General features: G+C 42.0%; 1 protein-coding gene across 2 annotated transcripts; it reads right to left on the reverse strand.

Moving 5' to 3' along the window:
* Nucleotides 1-739: 739 nt before the first annotated feature.
* Nucleotides 740-19,752, reverse strand: tbc1d24 (TBC1 domain family member 24). Of its 2 annotated transcripts, XM_003228328.4 has the most exons (8): nucleotides 19,589-19,752; nucleotides 14,212-15,229; nucleotides 12,989-13,006; nucleotides 10,089-10,247; nucleotides 9,917-9,980; nucleotides 9,035-9,130; nucleotides 6,150-6,384; nucleotides 740-4,874 (listed from the first exon to the last, which is right to left on the reverse strand). In XM_003228328.4, exons 2-8 carry the CDS (start codon nucleotides 15,168-15,170, stop codon nucleotides 4,720-4,722), a joined length of 1,686 nt encoding a protein of 561 aa, XP_003228376.1. In that variant the 5' UTR covers nucleotides 15,171-15,229; nucleotides 19,589-19,752; the 3' UTR covers nucleotides 740-4,719. The 2 variants fall into 2 exon arrangements, with proteins under 2 accessions (XP_003228376.1, XP_008120152.1); XM_008121945.3 differs by lacking the exon at nucleotides 12,989-13,006.
* Nucleotides 19,753-20,144: the final 392 nt, after the last annotated feature.

The following is a 20,144-nucleotide window of genomic DNA, read 5'->3' on the forward strand; positions in this document are numbered from 1 at the left end:
TCAAGGCAGATATTTTTATATATATATATATATATATATATATATATATATATATATATTCCTACTTCAAATCAATGTCTGCTTCTTATCAATGTGGAGGATAATTTAATTTACATAATTGAATATCAACAGTCAGATCTAAAGCATTTTCTGGATAAATGATATAGCAATTCATTGGGTTTTCTGGGTTGTATGGCCATGCTCCAGAAGCATTCTCTCCTGATGTTTCGCCCACATCTATGGCAGGCATCCTCACATCCTCAGCCGCTTAAGCCACATCCCTTACTGATGACCGATCAGCAGGTGGCTTCGTATATAAGGATGAAATAATCCACCTTCTTCTCTCCTGTGTGACTCAGTGTGAGTATCTGCCTGCGTTGTATGTTATTATCTGATCACTTAAGCGGCTGAGGGGGAAAAGGAGAGGGTTTGAGGCTGTGAGGATGCCTGCCATAGATGTGGGTGAAATGTCAGGGGAGAATGCTTCTGGACCATGGCCATACAACCTGGAAAACTCGCAGCAATCCTGGCCACGAAACCTTCGATAACACACAGCAATTCCTTTTAGTGAGTTATTTTGGAATAATTCATTCACAGCAATCCTGGCCACGTAACCTTCGATAACACACAGCAATTCACTTGAGTGAGTTATTTTGGAATAATTCATTCAACTGCTGGATTGAAAACCAACACAAATGTAAACAGAGGGAGGAAAGATGGCTGGAAGATAGGCTGCATATTACTACTATAACGGATTTAATTCCTAAGACACGGCAATACATTGGTTGAATCAATGTATTGCCACTGACAGAAACAATACTTGGTAGGTGAACAGGCTGTGTGATACAGATCACCGGAAATGTTTTGATCCCGTCCACCTTGATATTTATGCTGAAGTAGATTACGTGATATACTACTAGTGCACATTCCCCTTGGACAATAATTCCCAAGCCCTTGCAACCATCCACGCTATGGGTTCCACCACCTTTCTTGATCACAGAGGCAGAAGATAGTGGTCTCTATTCCATTGTTGTTTCAGAAGTCGGTGTTTGAGCCAATTGGGACATTTCCATGCCAAGTGGTCTAAACCTTCCCACCATCATGTTTTCCAATTTTGTTCAAATCTTAGCTGTAGCGCCAGTCAGGTGTGAAACTAAGTTTCTCAAAATGGGAGGTCTCTCACTGCAATAGCTGCTGATCTAGACCCCCGATCTGAAGGGTGGTCAGTCCGCAAGTGCACCATATTTAAGAAAATGCCATTTTTGAGGTCTAATAAAATGGAAATGGCTAGTCAATTGAAATCCTGTACAGTTTTTTTTCTGCTGATTCTGATGAAATTAATTTTTAATATTATGGGTGCAACATCCAAATGTGTTGCAACAGATTTTGACCAATATTCAGACCGCAATAATTTCCATGCAAACAAAGATACGGGCTTGAAAATTTTGCCCTATGGTGATGAGGATGATGGCTTCCATGTGATACATAACATACTGAGTAAATGGATGGTTAAGGGTCGCATTGCAAAACAAAAACATATCCGTCTTGTAGAGCCAAATTTTGACCAGAATTCAGAATGCAACAATTTCCATGCAAACGAAGATACGGACTTGAAATTTTGGCCCCTATTGTGATGACTACAAGACTGATGTGTTGTAGCAGGACCATGAGGATGCATAAATGCACAAAATGTAACATACTTGGACCTGAGTAAATGGATATTTAATGGTCGCATTGCAAAACAAAACCGTATCGGTCTTGTAGAGCAAAATTTTCCTTTTCAGATGAAACTATTCACAAGCATATTCAGATAGACATTTCTTACATAATTGGCTTTGGTAGATTTTACTATTTGTGCCAAATCTGAAGAGATCCTGCAGGGCGGTTATAGATGCTGGATAGTTGCAAATCTGGAAGGATTATGTCCAGCACAAGCATCATGTTTGGTCAAAATGTCAAGTCCGCATCTTTGCTTGCATGGAAATTGTCGCAGTCTGAATATTAGACACAAATTGTCACGACACATTTGGATGCACACTTTGAGTCAACTTGTCTAGCTGGATATAATGTCAATTGAGCTGCATTGAACTGGATTCTATGAGTCTACAGTGCCGTATCATTCAGTTCAATGCAGTTTATCTGCGTCCATAGTGTTAAAATTAATTTCATCAGAATTAGCAGAAAAAAAACTGTACAGGATTTCAATTTCCTAGCCATTCTTATACATTTAGTTTCAATTTTATGAGACCCCAAAAATGGGATTTTGTTAAATGTTGTGTGCATGCTGACTACCCTTCCTATAAGGAGGTCTAGATCAGCAACTATTGCAGCGAGAGACCTCCCATTTTGGGAAACTTAGTTTAACACCTGACTGGCGCTACGGCTAAAATTTGAACAAAATTGGAGAACATTTCACTCTTACAATGTAGCTTTTATTTAATCAGTACATTACTGTTTAATATGATTGTTTTATTCTGTTCAAATTATTATTATTTTCGTTGAGGATGCCTGTTTTGTTCTGTATGTATTTCATCCTGTTTTATTATGATTATCTGGGCTTGGCCCCATGTTAGCTGCCCTGAGTGGATATGGAGGCAGGGTATAAAAATATAAAAATAAAGTTATTATAACATGATGGTGGGAACGTTTTTTTACATTTTAGACCTCTTGGCATTGAAAATGACCCAGTTACTAATAACGAAAGAAAGAGCCAAGTACTACGGATCGTTGGATATGTCTTAAAGATATGGCAAAGCAACCTCCATTCTCAAAACTTTTAACTGGCAACTCTCGCAGTCAGATAACAAGGTAGGCTGTGTATCTATGATAAGAGAAGACTCCAACCTGTAGTAAAGGAATGTTATTGATACGTAAACAGACGTTCAGTGATCGCTCTGGTTACTGAGAAAACAGCACCCTCTGCAGCTAGGAGAAGAAATACATCATTGGTAATTAATTGAGAGACTGATCAGGTATTTTTCTCTAACCTGCTGCAATGAACTTTTCAACAAAGTCTCAATACACCGGAATACTAACACTGTTGCTTAAGATTCTCTCAATTTCCATGACCACCACCCGCATAGGTGCAAAGGGGGAAATTGTCCTGCATCCACCGCCTGGGGCTTTAGCTGCCTGAATCTACTCCCCAACCCTAAAAATGATATTCCTGATATGCACAACCGGGAAGATAAACACAAAAGCAGCCGGCAGGGCGTTGCAACCGAGGGCTGGCACTGCAGGTCAACGAGCGCTCCCAAAAACACTCAGCTTCACCTTCATTCACAACACGAAGCACGAATGCTTCACGGGCATCGCAAATATATGTACACAAAGAGATATGCTGGCATCGCAAATATATGCACACGCAAACACAAAGACTTCTATAAAGGAATAGATTCATGAAATGGTCTAGACCAGGCACGGGCCAACTTGGGCCCTCCCTCTCTCCCTCCAGATGTTTTGGACTGCAACTCCCAGCATTCCTCACAGCCTCCGGCCCCGTCCTTTCCCCCCTCAGCCGCTTAAGCCAGTGTCCCTTACTGATGACATATACAAGGGCTATCCAGAAAGTAGGCTACGCTTTGGATTTTAAAAAGGACAAAGTTTAGAATAAACCATTTACCATATGCAGCTGAAAGATACATCCCAAAACTACAATCTCATGTAAATTTAAATCTCATTTAAATTTAGCCACGTTTCTTATAGATAAATGAGTTTGAAAAGTACTGCACCTGTAAATTTGCGGCCTCTCTCCTCCATTTCCAACAATGGGGGCATGGCTGGCAGCGCAGGATTTTGGCTCCGCTGCAGGAAGGGAGAAGGGGGAAGAGCTGAGGACACAGGCGGGGAATTTACTGGTGCAGTACTTTTCAAACTCATTTATCTATAAGAAACGTGGCTAAATATAAATGGGGATTACATGAGATTGTAGTTTTGGGATGTGTCTTTCAGCTGCATATGGTAAATGATTTATCCTAAACTTTGTCCTTTTTAAAATCCAAAACGTAGCCTACTTTCTGGATAGCCCTCGTATAAGGACGACGAAAGAATCCACCTTTCTCTCTCCCATGTGACTCAGTATGAGTATCTTCCTGCGTTGTATGTGATTATCTGGTCACTTGAGCGGCTGAGGGGGAAAAGGAAAGGGCCTGAGGCTGTGAGGAATGGTGGGAGTTGCAGTCCAAAACACCCGGAGAAAAGGAGGGCCCAAGCTGTCCCATGCCTGATCTAGATCAAAAGTTCCACTGGGAGTATTGTGCATAAGTGCAACAGGACTCTCCCACACTCCATGGTACATAACAGTGGGACCGTAGCTGGGAGGGAAAAGGGAAATTTGAAATTTAATACGATCCGATTGTACGCAAACCACTTTGGACCCGAGTTCACATTTGCAGGAATCTGAACCTTGTGCTACACCAGGGTAAGTGAGACACCCGAGTCCCTTTCCAAACAAGCTGCCAAAAACACACGGCCTCCCCGAAGGCGGTCCCCCAGCTTTGACGCAGCCGGGCATCGATATGTCGGAGGGAGAGCACTCCCAGGGATATGCACCAGGAGCGCAGAGGGAGGATTCAATCGATTAGCCCGACAAAAAATTTCAGTCCAGGCCTGAAAGGTAGCTTTCTAAACCCCCAAAGGAACCCACGACTGTAGTGCCAAAGTCCTACTGGCTCTTGCAGCAGAAGGGGGCTCGGAATGGCCCTGCAATTCACAGCCCGCTCAGTTGCTCATGGTGTCCCTGAAACCCCACACTTCCATGATAGCAATCTGGAAACTTTCAGAACACAATGGCTGGTTGTTAAAAGTGTTGCAGTGCCCCGTTCTTCCGTGGTTGAGGTCTGCGTCAATGTAGAGAGCCTGCCCATCACCTCCTCCTGCGCAGAAGAGAACAGATTTCATTCATTTATTTGCAGCATTGATATTCTGCCCTTCTTGTCCCAAAAGGACTCAGGGCGGATCACAGGACACGCATAGGTGGCAGACAGTCAATACTGATTACAACAACGACAAGACAGACAACAGATGTTTTGTTTTATATAATTTCATGATTTTGTTTATGGATTTTAATGTGTCACATTTTAACTATGTTGTGGGGATTCCCTATGTAGGCCCCTTTGGGGAGACAGAGGCAGGATAATAATAATATTAATACTAATAATAACAACTTTATTTTTGTATCCCGCCTCTATTTTTAAAAATAAAGTTCTTGTTGTTGCTGATGTTGTTGTTATTATTATTATTATTGAGGTACTGTATTACAGTAGAGTCTCACTTATCCAACACTCGGTTATCCAACGTTCTGGATTATCGAACACATTTTTGTAGTCAATGTTTTCAATACATTGTGATATTTTGGTGCTAAATTCGTAAATACAGTAATTACTACATAGCATTACTGCATATTGAACTACTTTTTCTGTCAAATTTGTTGCATAACATGATGTTTTGGTGCTTAATTTGTAAAATCATAACCTAATTTGATGTTTAATAGGTTTTTCCTTAATCCCTCCTTATTATCCAACATATTTGCTTATCCAAGCTTCTGCCAGCCCATTTAGCTTGGATAAGTGAGACTCTACTGTATTACTAATAATAATAATTTTATTTTTGTATCCCACCTCTATTTTTAAAAATAAAGTTCTTGTTGCTGCTGCTGTTGTTGTTATTATTATTATAGAGGTTTATATAGGCTTTTTATTTTAATAATAATGGTATTATTATTATTATTATTATTATTATTATTATTATTATTATTATTATTATTATTATTGAGGTACTGTATTACTTAATTACTCTGATTTTATCTGCTTGGATTTTAATGTATTGTCCATTATATTATTTTGTGTATTGTTGAAATGTTTTAAGTTTTGTCCAATATGTTGTGTCGTTGTTTGGGCTTGTCCCTGTTGTGAGCCGCCCGATCAAATGTGATCAATTTGATTGGGCCAAACTTCCCACACAGAACCCTAATGACCAACAGAAAATACTGGAGGGATGTGGCGACCTCTTTGACACCCCCTTGTGACCCCCAGCGGTCCCGACCCCCAGGTTGAGAAATGCTGCTGTATACGCATACACAAAAAGAGCATTTGTTTCTTGAACTATGGACAGATATTGGGATATGCAGTAGTAGGTGAGCACAGACTTACCTATGATGATGCATTCCACACCCCCAGCCATAAACATGGAGGCCGCTTTGGAAGGTAAATTGAAGTGCCGGGCCGAAAGAAAGGGTGAGAGGCGGTCTGAGGGATTGGAGGGGAGGCTCGCTGAAGACGGAGGGTCGGACATCTGCGAAGAACTGTTTGCTTGTTCGACTCCGGCCACAGCCAGCTCCGGGTGCTTGATTATCACCCACTCGTAGCGCTCCACTTCAGGTACCAGCTGGGAGAACAGAGGAGAGATGGAATGAGCCAAGAAGGCAGAACTTTGCCTGGGGTTCCTCTTCACAAGGCGACTTTATGCTCTGAGAAGTCTCTTTGGCACGAGTAGCCCCTCAATGTCATTCAAGTGTATTGTGCAGAGAAAAAGGTGTCAGAGTAATTGCAGCGCAGCAGTAGTTGGATGGAGTCAGTGGAATGCAGAACAAAGAGACACCCAGAGACGTTAGTAAAACTATATACAAAGTTTTGCTATATGCAGTAATAATCAAGACAAACAGACTTGCAGACGAACACTGGACTTCACTCTCACTCTAGGCAGACAGCACTCAACTCAGAACTCAACTGATGCAATTAGTAATGCACAAACACTTGTGTCTGGACACTCCCCAGTTCCAGCCACACATCAAGGACATCACAGCTTCTTAGTAATTAACTCTTTCCAGACTATAGTTCACCCTGGATGATGCAATCAGTATGCAATACAGACAAGACACAAATTGCATTTAAACACTACCAATACACAAATCCTACATTAACAAAAGGCACAGGTATTGAACAAGGCGGTTCTTAGGTCTACATAATAATAATACTAATAATAACAACTTTATTCTTTTATTTCGCCTCCATCTCCCTGAAGGGACTCAGGGCGGCTCACATGGGGACAAGCCCCATCAACATACCATATATACTTGAAAATAAGCTGAGGTTTTCAGCCCTTTTTATGAGCTGGAAAAGCCTCCCCCGGCTTATAATCGGGTCAAGGTCAAGCCGGTAGCTGGAGGCCTTTGCTTGCAATATATGACATATTTATCTCTCATCTTGCCCTCCCTTATCAGTGTTTACTTTTCCAAAGCCTCCCTCGCTCTTAACCAAGGGACTGTTTTGAAAAGGAAAAGAAGCCCTTGCAAGTCAAGAAGAAGAATATATCTTATCTTATAAAAGTATTTCCCCCTGAAATATTTGTTAATCTCTGCTACAGATATGTAGGCACTTCCCCTTGCAAGCCTTTGCGATCCCTATGTATCTATCTACATTAATTTTATATATGAATTTCCCCCTCGTATGTTTGCAAGTCTTTGCAAATCCTATATACATATAGATAGCTAGAGATTTCCATGTACCTGTGTATCTGTATCTACAGTAGAGTCTCACTTATCCAACGTTCTGGATTATCCAACACATTTTTGTAGTCAATGTTTTCAATACATCGTGATATTTTGGTGCTAAATTTGTAAATACAGTAATTACTACATAGCATTATTTCATATTGAACTACTTTTTCTGTCAAATTTGTTGTATAACATGATGTTTTGGTGCTTGATTTGTAAAATCATAACCTAATTTGATGCTTGATAGGCTTTTCCTTAATCCCTCCTTATTATCCAACATATTCGCTTATCCAATATTCTGCCGGTCCGTTTATGTTGGATAAGTGAGACTCTGTGTGTGTATACATTATTTTTATATATACATTTTTGCCTCACATGTTTGCAAGTCTTTGCAAATCCTATACAGATATAATTATCTATATATAGAGAGATGTCTAGATAAATAGATATGAATATAGACATATAGGGCTTGGAAATATGTGCAGGGGAAATCCACACAAACACATATAGAGATTTCTAGATAGATGCAGGAGGAAAATGCACAAATATATAGAGAGGATTTTAGGGGGAAATGCATATGTGAAATTAGTGTCTATAATTCTAGATCTATATCTAGTTCTGCATTTATATAGGCACAGAATGTTTGCCTGTTACTATGTTGGAAGCCGGCCTGAGTCCCCATGGGGAGGAAGATGGGGCGGGACACAAATTAAGTATTATTATGTTATTGTTAATACCATATTGTTTTTTTTACCCTACTTTTCCACTTAGAGAGCTAGTTTACTGTTTTTCTTTGAAATACGGTAAATATTCAAAAATAAGATGCAACTGTCTTTCGGCTGCCTAGGTTTAGCAGCAAGCTGGACTATTTTATGGTCAGCTTACCCTGACCTGGGCTGGCTTCGAACTCATGACCTCTCAGTCAGTAGTGATTTATTGCAGCTGGCTACTAACCAGCTGCGCCACAGCATAAAGCCAAGAACTGGACAAGAGATATACACATGTTGGAAACTGCCCTGAGTCCTCTCGAGGAGATAGAGCGGTATATAATTATTATTATTATCAACACAACGACATTGTATGGCACAGCAAACAAGATAGATATGCTGGATTTCGTTTCGCAAAACCACAAGTCGAACACTTCCCAAGTGTCTAGGACTGTGTGATGTATTTTCGGATGATTCGTGCAGATCCCAGCAGGGTGGCCTTTTGCAGTTGGCAGATCATGATTTTGTCAATGTCTCTTGTTTCCAAATGCCGGCTGAGATCTTTTGGCACGGCACCCAGTGTGCCCATCACCACTGGGACCACCTGCACTGGTTTCTGCCAGAGTCTTTGAAGTTCAATCTTGAGGTCCTGATAGCGGCTGAGTTTTTCCTGTTGTTTTTCATCTATGCGACTGTCACCTGGGATGGCAACATCAATGATCCAAACCTTGTTCTATTATTATTATTATTATTATTATTATTATTATTATTATTATTTGTTGTTCAAATCTACATGCGTGCACACACACACACACACACACAGATCACTTCTTACCCTGAAAACAAAACATTCTCCTGTCCCGAAGTAACTCAGCTTGCCTCCTCCTCGCTTACGTTCATTCCAGTCAGTTGACAAATAAGCGCCACATACCTAGGATGGGGGAACAGGCAGCATTTCAGGGAAACATAACAATCAGCAGTTTGACCACCAAAAGCTTTCATGAAAAAAAGCCTCAGAACTGGTAGATTAAGGATCAATCTACGTTTTTGGATATGCAGGTGATACGTGTTTCAATACATATCAGTCCCATCCACAAACCGTGGTGTTTGCATACATGCTGCACTGTATAATAGATGTAATAATAGAGAGATGGTATTTACAACATATGCTCCCCTGGTTTCATTTCCCCCAGGAATCCTACCAGTCCTAAAAGTGAAAGGAGGGATTACGAAAAACACCTAGTAAAGGTTTTCCCCGGACGTTAAGCCCAGTTGTGTCCGACTCTGGGGGTTGGTGTTCATCTCCATTTCTAAGCCGAAGAGCCGGCGTTGTCCGTAGACACCTCCAAGGTCATGTGGCCACTGGCATGACTGCTGGAGCAGTACCTATTGATCTACTCACATTTGAATGTTTTCAAACTGCTAGGTTGGCAGAAGCTGGGGCTAATAGTGGGCGCTCTCCGGATTCGAACCTGCAACCTTTCGGTCTGCAAGCTCAGCACTTTAACATGCTGCGCCACCTGGTGCTCTCTTCAGTAATACCCATGCAGTACAAGAAAAGGATTAGCAAACATTAGGGAGGTTCACTAAAATAAAGTTAATTCCATGATGAATCATGTTAGAAAGGATTTCAGGCCTTCCTTTGTCTGTTTATAGGAGCTACAACAAAGTGACATACTGTCCTTTAGTAACAATGCTACTTATCCTACCCACGTACCTCTTGTTTGGTTGTTTTGATCAGAAGGAGGGTCGGTTCATGTCCCTCGCAATGTGAATAGAACCTACATGAATAGAGATGTATATATACATGTGAGATGAAATTAGCTGCCTTGTGGCGCTCTGTTCACCACCATGGATCCCTTGACCAATATGTAAGGCGGGAGCATTACCTGCTTAGGCTGCATCCATGCTCAGAGGTGGTGAAAAGCAGCAGAGGCTGGCAAAGTGCAAAGCGTTCGGGAATCCACGACCAGATATCTCTCATTTTCTTTACGTCAACAATTTCAGACTTGAAATTTTCTGCATGAACGGCCAAGTGGACATTTTGCCTGCAGAGCAACAGAAAGCACTGCTGAGAAAAGGATCCAAGGACAACGCACCAAGGCACATAATGACCAAACCGGGATTTCCCTACGAGAAGGAAGAATAATTTCCAGGCAACCAGAGGCATTTGCAGATTAGTAGGTATACCATGACTGATCAACCCAGGAGTTTGTAAGTAGGAAGAAAGCTCTGCCACACAATAGGGAAGCAATGAAAGGGCAATAGAACGGACATGGCTCTATATCTATCTTGGTTTAGCATTTTTATATCTTTAATAATGCAATTTTTATAAGTGTCTCAGCTTGAGAAAGAAGCTAGTAACCAGCTGCTATAAATCACTACTGACCGAGAGGTCATGAGTTCGAAGCCTGGGTCGGGTTAAGCCTCCGACCATTAATAGCCCCGGCTTGCTGTTGACCTATGAAGCCCCGAAAGACAGTTGCACCTGCCAATTAGGGAAATTTAGGGAGGCTAATTTACAACACCATAAAAAACTGCCAGCAAAATACGAGGAAAGGAATGAGGAAGTACAGCCACTACTGGACGGTGAAGCAACAGCTCCCCCTGTGGCCGGAATCGTGAAGCTGGAAAAATGTTAAAAATGCCTCTGAGTCTGTCTAATGTATGTGGTTTGTCTGTTGGCATTGAATGTGTGCCATATATGTGTTCACTGTAATCCGCCCTGAGTCCCCTTCGGGGTGAGAAGGGCGGAATATAAATACTGTAAAATAAATAAAAATAAAATAAAAATAAATAAACATGGGAGTGAAGTCACAGGCACCCTCCCATCCTTTTCTCTTGGGAGTTAATTCAGTTGAATTGGCCCTTGGCTCTCCTCTTTCACATACCGTATGCAAGCAATAGAAGCTCCTCATGAGACCTGACAGATGCAGCAGCAGGCAAGTTGGTGTGGCTGGCCATTGCAGAAGTGAGTGCAGAAGAGCTGTTTACTCTCCCTCTCTGATACGCATATGCCACTGTACAATAAGTTTTCAGTTTGCCCTTTAATTGCTTTCCTAGAGTTTGCATGTCCCTGTATGCAAGCAACCCCAGTGCACCAAAGCCGTAGCCATTGGAAAAGAAATGGAATGTTTTGGTCTGAAAAATCCTATCAATTACACAAGCCAACAAAATCGAACTTTTTGTAATAATCAGAAATGAAGGTAAAGGTTTTCCCTGACTCTGGGGGTTGGTGCTCATCTCCATTTGGCAAGACTGCATGGAGCACTGTAAGAATAATAATAAGGAACAATTTCAGCCTAGATGTTCTGTTTTTCCTCCAGAATGGACATCCCAGAGTTTCTTAATTTGCATAACCCCACCCACTGCCTCTTCCTTAACCCTTTCCTACCCTTTCCTATGGCATGCAGTTAACAGAGGAATTGGTCAGCAACTGAATAAGAGGTTTGGGGAGAATTAACCATAATTTACAAGACTTGCACTTGACCGACATCCAGAGAGCACTGTGACCCCCACCAACAATGGACTAGGACCAAACTTGGCACAGAGAAGCCCCATGACCAACTGAACATACTGCAGGGGTTTAGGGGAACGGACCTTGATTTTGGGAGTTATAGTTCACCTACATCCAGAAAGCAGTGAATCCAGCTGACATCAGATCTGGACCAAACTTAAGTCCAGTCATGTCTGACTCTGGGGGTTGGTGCTCATCTCCATTTCTAAGCTGAAGAGCCGGCATTGTCCGTAAACACCTCCAAGGTCATGTGGCCACTGGCATGACTGCATGGAGCGCCATTACCTTCCCGCCAGAGTGGTACCTATTGATCTACTCACATTGGCATGTTTTCGAACTGCTAGGTTGGCAGAAGCTGGCGCAACAGCAGGCGCTCACTCCACTCCCGGGATTTCGGTCTGCAAGTTCAGCAGCTCAGTGCTTTAACACACTTCGCCACCGGGGCTCCTTAAACTTATAATATAATACTTTATTTATACGCCGCCACCATCTCCCCGTGGGGACTCGGGGCAGCTTACACGGGGCAAAGGCCCAAACAACATTGACGAAATAAACAACAATATAAATACAATTCACAGTATAAAAGATAAAAACAGTAATACAATGTAAGACAAGAATAAAACAGTTGATAGTATCAGTCAACTTGTCACACAGATCCAACATGGCCAACTCTGTATACTGGCAGGGTTTGGAGGTGATTGCCCTGGGAATCTGGGAGTTATAGTTCACCCTTATCCAGACAGCACTGAACCCAACCAACGATGGATCTGGACCAAACTTAAGTGATATTAGCTAACAAACAATGCCTTCTTCTAATAACCCTGGCATCACTGGGTCCCCAAGCTAGTTAGTTATATAGTTAGCTACCATTTTCCAAAACAAAGTTTATCTAATCATATAAAGAGTGACTATGCATCTTGTTGCTCACTTAATGGCTCTGCATTACTATTATTATTTTGCCAACTGACTCCAATGTCCTCTACAGTATGACCAGGTCAAAACGGGCTCATATTTTGCCAACAAAACCCAAGAACTTCATGACAAATAAAGAGAAATCAAGGTAGATTACAATGGAGACCTTTTACACCAAGACTCACGAAAGCACTGGCAAGACTTCATTGAATTTCCCCTCCACTGATCCCATTTTAAGTAATGGTATCATTAGAAGTAAATGCTGTAATTGTCCAAGTAATGAGCAGCGGTAACAGCCGTGAGGAAGCAAAGCAAAGGCAGGTGACAGCAAAGAATGAAGATTTAAATCTTTAGACCTACCTTTTGGGGGATGCAACGCTGCAAAAAAGGAAGGGAGTAGAAGAGATGGAATTGACAGAACAAGAAGGCATGGAAGAGGAGACAAAAACAGAAAAACAAGGAAAAGATCAGCGATTTCAAACATCCCCACCGAAGTGTGTGGAAGAAGCCTACAGAGAAACACAAAGAGTAAGGTCTGAATCAAATCAACAAAACGTTTAATGCACAGTTGTTGCATATTCACTGTTTTGTCACTTCTCAATTCCTTCCGAGCTTCTGGGTCACGTTTATTTTCACTTAATAGCTTTTCACACAACAGTGTCGAACTTGAGGTGACACTTCTATTTCCACATTTCCCAGACAGTGGGATATATCAGACATGTGAAACATCAGAAATACTGCTATAGAGTGTTTCTTTTTTCATGCTTATTGCTGTGGCACATAAAATCCAGATATTGGGTTGCTGTGAGTTTTCCGGGCTGTCTGACCCTGTTCCAGAAGCATTCTCTCCTGACATTTTACCCACATCTATGGCAGGCATCCTCAAAAGTTGCGCATCTTCCTAGTCTCACAGATATCGTATCATCTCTTAACCTTCCCTTCGCCAAGACTATTATTTATTTATTATTTATTACAAGCATTTATATCCTGTCCTTCCCACCCTCAAGGGGGAAGTCAGGACGGTCTTACATACAGCATCACTAGACGCTGAACAAACCAATATAAAACATAATATATAAAAACAATTACAGTTAAAATAGATAGCATTAGATAAAACATCCATATAAATATACATTCATGGGCACATTCCCAATCGTGGTCTGGGTCTGTCCATTATTCATCCTAATTTCGTTTTACAGTTAGAGCTGCTACTATTGCTCAAAGGCCTGGTCCCATGGCCAAGTTTTGAGATGTTTACAAAAGAATAGGAGCGAGGGAGCCTGCCTGATCTCATAAGGGAGGGGGCCACCACTGAGAAGGCCCTGTCTCTTGTTCCCACCAGTCGTGCTTGCGAAGGTGGTGGGATCGAGAGCAGGGCCTCCTCTGAAGATCTTAAGCTAAACACACCCGGGATGCACTTGTTGCAAACCACATTGATATGGTGCATGGGCTGTGTTTTATCTTTTTCCGCTGGCTGCACACTGAAGAAACACTGTGCTCCCACCCTAATGACTGCACTTACTACGCCACGCGAATAACGCTTTTGCCATATTACGTGACATTACGGATCACCCCAACTTTACCTTTTCTGCTTCACTGTGATGCCTTTCTGCTGAAGAGCCTTCTCATTGGCCATCTGCAAAAGCTGAATCTCTTTCCGGGAGAAGAGCCGAATCGCAAACGCTTTCTCTAGCAACCTCTCAGGAGACACCGATTTCGCAATATCCCTAACGAAAGTACGGATGTCCTGTTGTATATTGTCCGACTCCAAAGTCTGCCCAACCCTGACTTTATGGAAGAATTTGAGGAGGGCCAGGGCGACACGATAGAGAACCTTGTAGCCCTCGACCAAGAAAACATCAAAGACACGAGCAATGTAAGTCAGAGGGAGTTCTCCAAAAAGCCAGCGCTGCCAGTCCGAATACACTTCCAGCACGTCTTCCGAGACGGCCACCATCAGCTTGTGGGCAGCCTGGCAGTACTTGTTGACCAGATCCCCAAATGTCATACAAGAGGACTCAAAAGCCAAGAACGTCTGATCAATTAAGTGCTTGGAAGGGTCGTTGCAGGCCAGGATACGGCAAACCTTCTCAAAGCACTCGGCTTCATCCCTGCTGTAGTGAAGGAGGAGCGCCACCACGGAAGGCAGAGCGGGGCAAAATGATATGTCTGGGAACTGGCTGGCAATGCACGAGATTATCTTCCTGACCGCACCGATGCCCTCCGCGTTCAGGCAGTAAGTGGGAACCAGGCTGTTGTCTACAAATTCTGGAAGCGGAAGGCTGCTGCTGTTACGCTTCCCAGCAATTTTCAATACAATGTCCCTGTAGACGTGTGCATCCGGCGTCACGGTGCGGCAAGGGATGTCACTGATCAGTTTCTGGTATACCTTCGCTCTTAAGGAGTGGTTCTTGGCCCAGTACCCTTGGCGAGCCAGTTGCTTCAGGTCTTGAAATTCGGTGCTGGTCAGTTCCTTTGCATCCTGGTCCTGGATGGTAGAGTCCATCTTATCCCAATCAATGAAGCGGCTATATTCACCCATAGCTGCTGAGCTTGTCTTTTGAGGGTGACATAAAAAAAGTCCTTTTTCAGTCTTCGTCCCTGGAAAAAAATGTAAACACACGAAGGCTATATGTATATGCTGGGTCAAAACTTAACAGAATGCATTTTTGTAGGGATAGATGTAAGGTACTACATGTAGGCAGGAAAAAGGAAAAACACAAATACAGAATGGGTGGCAATGGCTTGAAAACAGTACATCTGAAGGAAATACTACAGGGGTGGGTTTCTGTGAGTTTTTCGGGCTGTCTGGCCATGTTCCAGAAGCATCTATGGTAGGCATCCTCACTGAATAATAACAATAATAATAATAATAATAATAATAATAATAATAATAATAATAATAATTTATTCTTGTACCCCACCTCCATCTCCACAAAGGGACTTGGGGCAGCTTACACAGGGACAAGCCCAACAACAACATAAATTTACATACAAACAGTAATTTGAAAACAGTATAGCAATAAAGTATAAACAACATAACATAACAATTACTTTAAAATCCTGAGCATCAATTGCTTCATACAACAGAGGGTGACTAGTGCAAGAACTCTGAGGGTCTGTAGATAAAATCAGGGCGAGTACGGTTCCATTAAAGTATGAAAACATATAGAGTGAGGAACAATGATAAAGTGCAGTACAAATTTGTAAACAGTTGCATGTCTGGTGGGCTTATTCACTGAAACGCCTTGCAGCTTCAAATCCTGGCTCATTCCTGCCTGAGGGAATCCTTTGTTGGCCCCGATTGTTTCATGTCTGGAATTCCCCTGTTTTCAGAGTGTTGTTCTTTATTTACTGTCCTAATTTTAGAGTTTTTTTAAAATACTGGTAGCCAGATTTTCTTCATTTTCATGGCAAGCGTCTACCGTATACCATGCAGCTGTGGACAAGTCTACAGAGGGACTACCAAATGAAGCACCAAAACACGAATCAAGGAACACGAAAGGCACCGCAGACTGACTCAACCAGAGAAGTCAGCCATAGCACAGCATTTGATGAACCAACCTGGACACAGGGTATTATTAGAGAACACAGAAATGCTGGACCACTCTAAGAACCACTATATCAGACAATACAGAGAAGCCATTGAAATCCACAAGAAGCATGAGGGCAATTTCAACAGGAAGGAGGAAACGATGCAAATAAACACAATCTGGCTCCCAGTATTAAAAAAACCCTCTAGAATCAGGGGAGTAAATAAAGAACAACACTCAGAAAACAGAGGAATTCCAGACATGAATCAATCAGGGCCAGCTAACACCTCCCAACAAAGTATTCACCCAGGCAGGAAGTAGACAAGCTTTGAAGCTGCAAGGCTATTCAATGCTAATCAAGGCGGTCAACTGCAAAATTCATACTTGCCTCCAACAGACAAGAGTTCTTTCTTTCGCTCACCCTGGACATTCCACAGATATACAAACCCCACAGCCTAGTTTCCAACAGACCTCACAACCTCTGAGGATGCCTGCCATATATGTGGGTGAAACGTCAGGAGAGAATGCTTCTGGAACATGGCCAGACAGCCCAGAAAACCCACAGCAACCCAAATCAAATTCAGAATGGGTGGCAATGGCTTGAAAGAAGAACATCAGAAGGAAGCACTACAGGGGTGTCAGCCCTTCCCTATGGTATCCAAAGCATGCATATACAGAGAGTGTTACACTTAAAATGGACCTCTTCTGACTTACATACAAATTCAACTTAAGAACAAGTTTACAGAACTTTTTTCAAAGTTTTTTTTATTTTTAGTAATTTTTTATTTTAAATTTTTATTTTAAATTTTTAGTAATTTTTTCAAAGTTTCAGTCTAACAGTATATGATCTTCTTTCTTACTTACTTTCTTTGTTGTATCGATATTAATTCTCTTCTGGACTTCTCACTTTCCCTACTCTATATAGGAGGGACTACTGTCCAAGAGCCAGAAGTAATGGCTTAATTGCTAACTCATGACTTTAATCAGCCTAATCAATTAATTACAGACACATGGGCATTTTGGTAAAGCTTCAGAAGAACTGTTCTGATGATGGCCTTCATCAGCTTGGTGCCTTTTTTATTTTTCGAACCACAGGACAAAATACTCCGAAGACTAACATCATGGAAGGCAACAGAAATTGTTTTGAAATCCTTTAGGCTCAAGAGACTCTTGTAAATTGTACAACACAAACAGTATAAAAGGGGTCATGTTTACATTTACTCAGCCTACAGGATATCAGCAATTACAAGTTTACCAACCTGGGCAATTAAAACTTAACACCACGTGAGTAAGAAAAACACAAACAGATCTTTAAATCTAACCAACAGTGTTTGGGCCATAACCTCTCTGTAACTACGAACTTAACTCAAGGTGTTTAGAGTATCAACACTCACTCCAGAAGACAAATGGTAACAACAGCGACTTTGCTTTAGATCTTCCACATCAGATACAAGGCATATCTTCTCCGAGTTAGTTCCAATTCTTACGCTGAAGAACCCCAATTCACGCTAGAAAAGCACTACCATCCCTCATGAAAACGTTACTACTAACTGGTTTGCTGTGAGGTTTTTTTGGGCAATATGGCCATGTTCCAGTAGGATTTTACCCTCTGTTACTACAGTAGAGTCCAACATAAATGGGCTGGCAGAACATTGGATAAGCAAATATGTTGGATAATAAGGAGAGATTAAGGAGAAGCCTATTAAACACCAAATTAAGTCATGATTTTACAAATGAAGCACCAAAACATCATGTTATAGTAACAAATTTGACAGAAAAAGTAGTTCAATATGCAGTAAGGTTATGTTGTAATTACTGTATTTACGAATTTAGCACCAAAATATCACATTGACTACAAAAATGTGTTAGATAATCCAGAATGTTGGATAAGCGAATGTTGGATAAGTGAGACTCTACTGTATTATGTCCAGGTTTTAAATTATGTGTTTTATGTTGTTTTATATTGTTACAATGTTTTAATCTATGGATCTCTCTTTTTAACCTATGTTGTTGTTGGGTTTGTCCCCATGATACAAAAATAAAGTTGCTGCTGTTATTATTATTACAGTAGAGTCCCACTTATGCAACATAAACGGGCCGGCAGAATGTTGGATAAGTGAATATGTTGGATAATAAGGAGGGATTAAGGAATAGCCTATTAAACATCAAAATAGGTTATGATTTTACAAATCAAGCACCAAAACATCATGTTATACAACAAATTTGACAGAAAAAGTAGTTCAATATGAAATAATGCTATGTAGTAATTACTGTATTTATGAATTTAGCACCAAAATATCACGATGTATTGAAAACATTGACTACAAAAATGTGTTGGATAATCCAGAACGTTGGATAAGCGAATGTTGGATAAGTGAGACTCTACTGTATTATTATTCTCTCCTGACGTTTTGCCAACATCTCTGGCAGGCATCTTCAGAGGTTGGAAATGAGGCAAGTGGGGTGTATATAAAGGTAAAGGTTTTCCCCTGGCATGTCCGACTCTGGGGGTTGATGCTCTTCTCAATTTCTAAGCCGAAGAGCCGGCGTTGTCCGTAGACACCTCCAAGGTCATGTTACCTTCCTGCTGGAGGAGCAGTACCTATCGATCTACTCATCTTTGCATGGTTTCGAACCGCTAGGTGTAAGTTAATAATTTTTAATCTGATTTATAGTGTATTGTATAATTGTTATATGTGTGTTTATTGTAAGCCGCCCTGAGTCCCCTCTCGGGTGAGAAGGGCAGGATATAAATGTTGTAATAATAAATAAATAAATAGGTTGGCAGAAGCTGGGGCTAACAGCAGGAGCTCACCCAGCTCCCCGGGTTCGAACCTGGCAACCTTTAGTCCAGCAAGTTCAGCAGCTCAGCGCTTTAACACGCTGCGCCACTGGGGGCTCTCCTAGAAGAGTCCATAAAACAGAAATACAGTAGAGTCTCACTTATCCAACATTCGCTTATCCAACATTCTGGATTATCCAACGCATTTTTGTTGTCAATGTTTTCAATATATCGTGATATTGATTCTGCCGGCCCGTTTATGTTGGATAAGTGAGACTTTACTGGAGATGTTTACCTGAAACTCTAGATTGTGCTTCTCATAGACTTGGCAGAAATTAAGAGTAGGGGGTTTCAGGTAAACACCTGTCTCTATTCAGGCCAGCCCCTTAATTGCCCCCCCCCCCCCACTTGGCGACGGGCTTGTAGGGGTGTCTGTGAATTTGGACTTCAACTCCCAGAAGCCTCAGCGCCCTCAGCCAATGCCCAGGGCTTCTGGGAGCTGGAGTCCAAAACACCTTGCAAGGCTAGAGTTTGGCCTGGGCTCGCCAATCCCCACGAAGGCCCTCTGGCTCATCCTCCACTGCAGGCCTCGGGGCGTGAGGGTTCGCGGCCTACTCCGCAGCCCAGCCCGGCGGCCTCTCTTACCTCAGACCTCGCCTCGGGGACCGACGCTGAGGAGCCCAGCTAAGCCAGGTGCTCGCGCATGCGCCCTCCGGAAGCCCCCTCTCCGCGCAGGCGCCCTCTTCTCCCTCGCCTTTTCTTGAGAGCGGGATGCGCATGCGCAAGAGCTCACGCCTCCTGCCAACGGAACGCGCGTCCTCATGGCCCCCTCTGGCTATATATGTGTGAATGTGCGCATGCGCGCAGTTGGCCACTTTCTCTCCCCCCCCTCCCCATTCTTTCAAGCCCTATCTATACTGATACTGCCATAGGGTTGGTGTGAGTTTTTTTAGGCTGTATGGCCATGTCCCAGCAGCACTCTCTCCTGACGTTTCTCCTGCATCTGGCTCATGGCATCTTCAGAGGTCTGTTGGAAATGAGGATACACTATTATAATTGTATATGATATATTACATGCAATATTACTAATAATATTGCAGAACAGTGGTCTAGTACAATATAGTAATATATAATGCTTATATTGTGCTATGCTAATAATATAAAATATTGTGTGTACATATACTATTCATAATAATATAAT

This window comes from Anolis carolinensis, unplaced genomic scaffold, assembly GCF_035594765.1.
Source record: "Anolis carolinensis isolate JA03-04 unplaced genomic scaffold, rAnoCar3.1.pri scaffold_13, whole genome shotgun sequence".
Taxonomy (NCBI): Eukaryota; Metazoa; Chordata; class Lepidosauria; order Squamata; family Dactyloidae; genus Anolis; species Anolis carolinensis.

Bases quoted from the DNA above. Each gene is read 5' to 3' on its own strand.
- tbc1d24 (XM_003228328.4), bottom strand. From the start codon at position 15,170: ATGGGTGAATATAGCCGCTTCATTGATTGGGATAAGATGGACTCTACC. The intron at 9,981-10,088 runs GTAATGCTCCCG...CTATTCATGTAG, and splicing joins CATGGATGCAGCCTAAGCAG to GTTCTATTCACATTGCGAGG. The intron at 4,875-6,149 runs GTAAGTCTGTGC...TCTTCTGCGCAG, and splicing joins TGTGGAATGCATCATCATAG to GAGGAGGTGATGGGCAGGCT.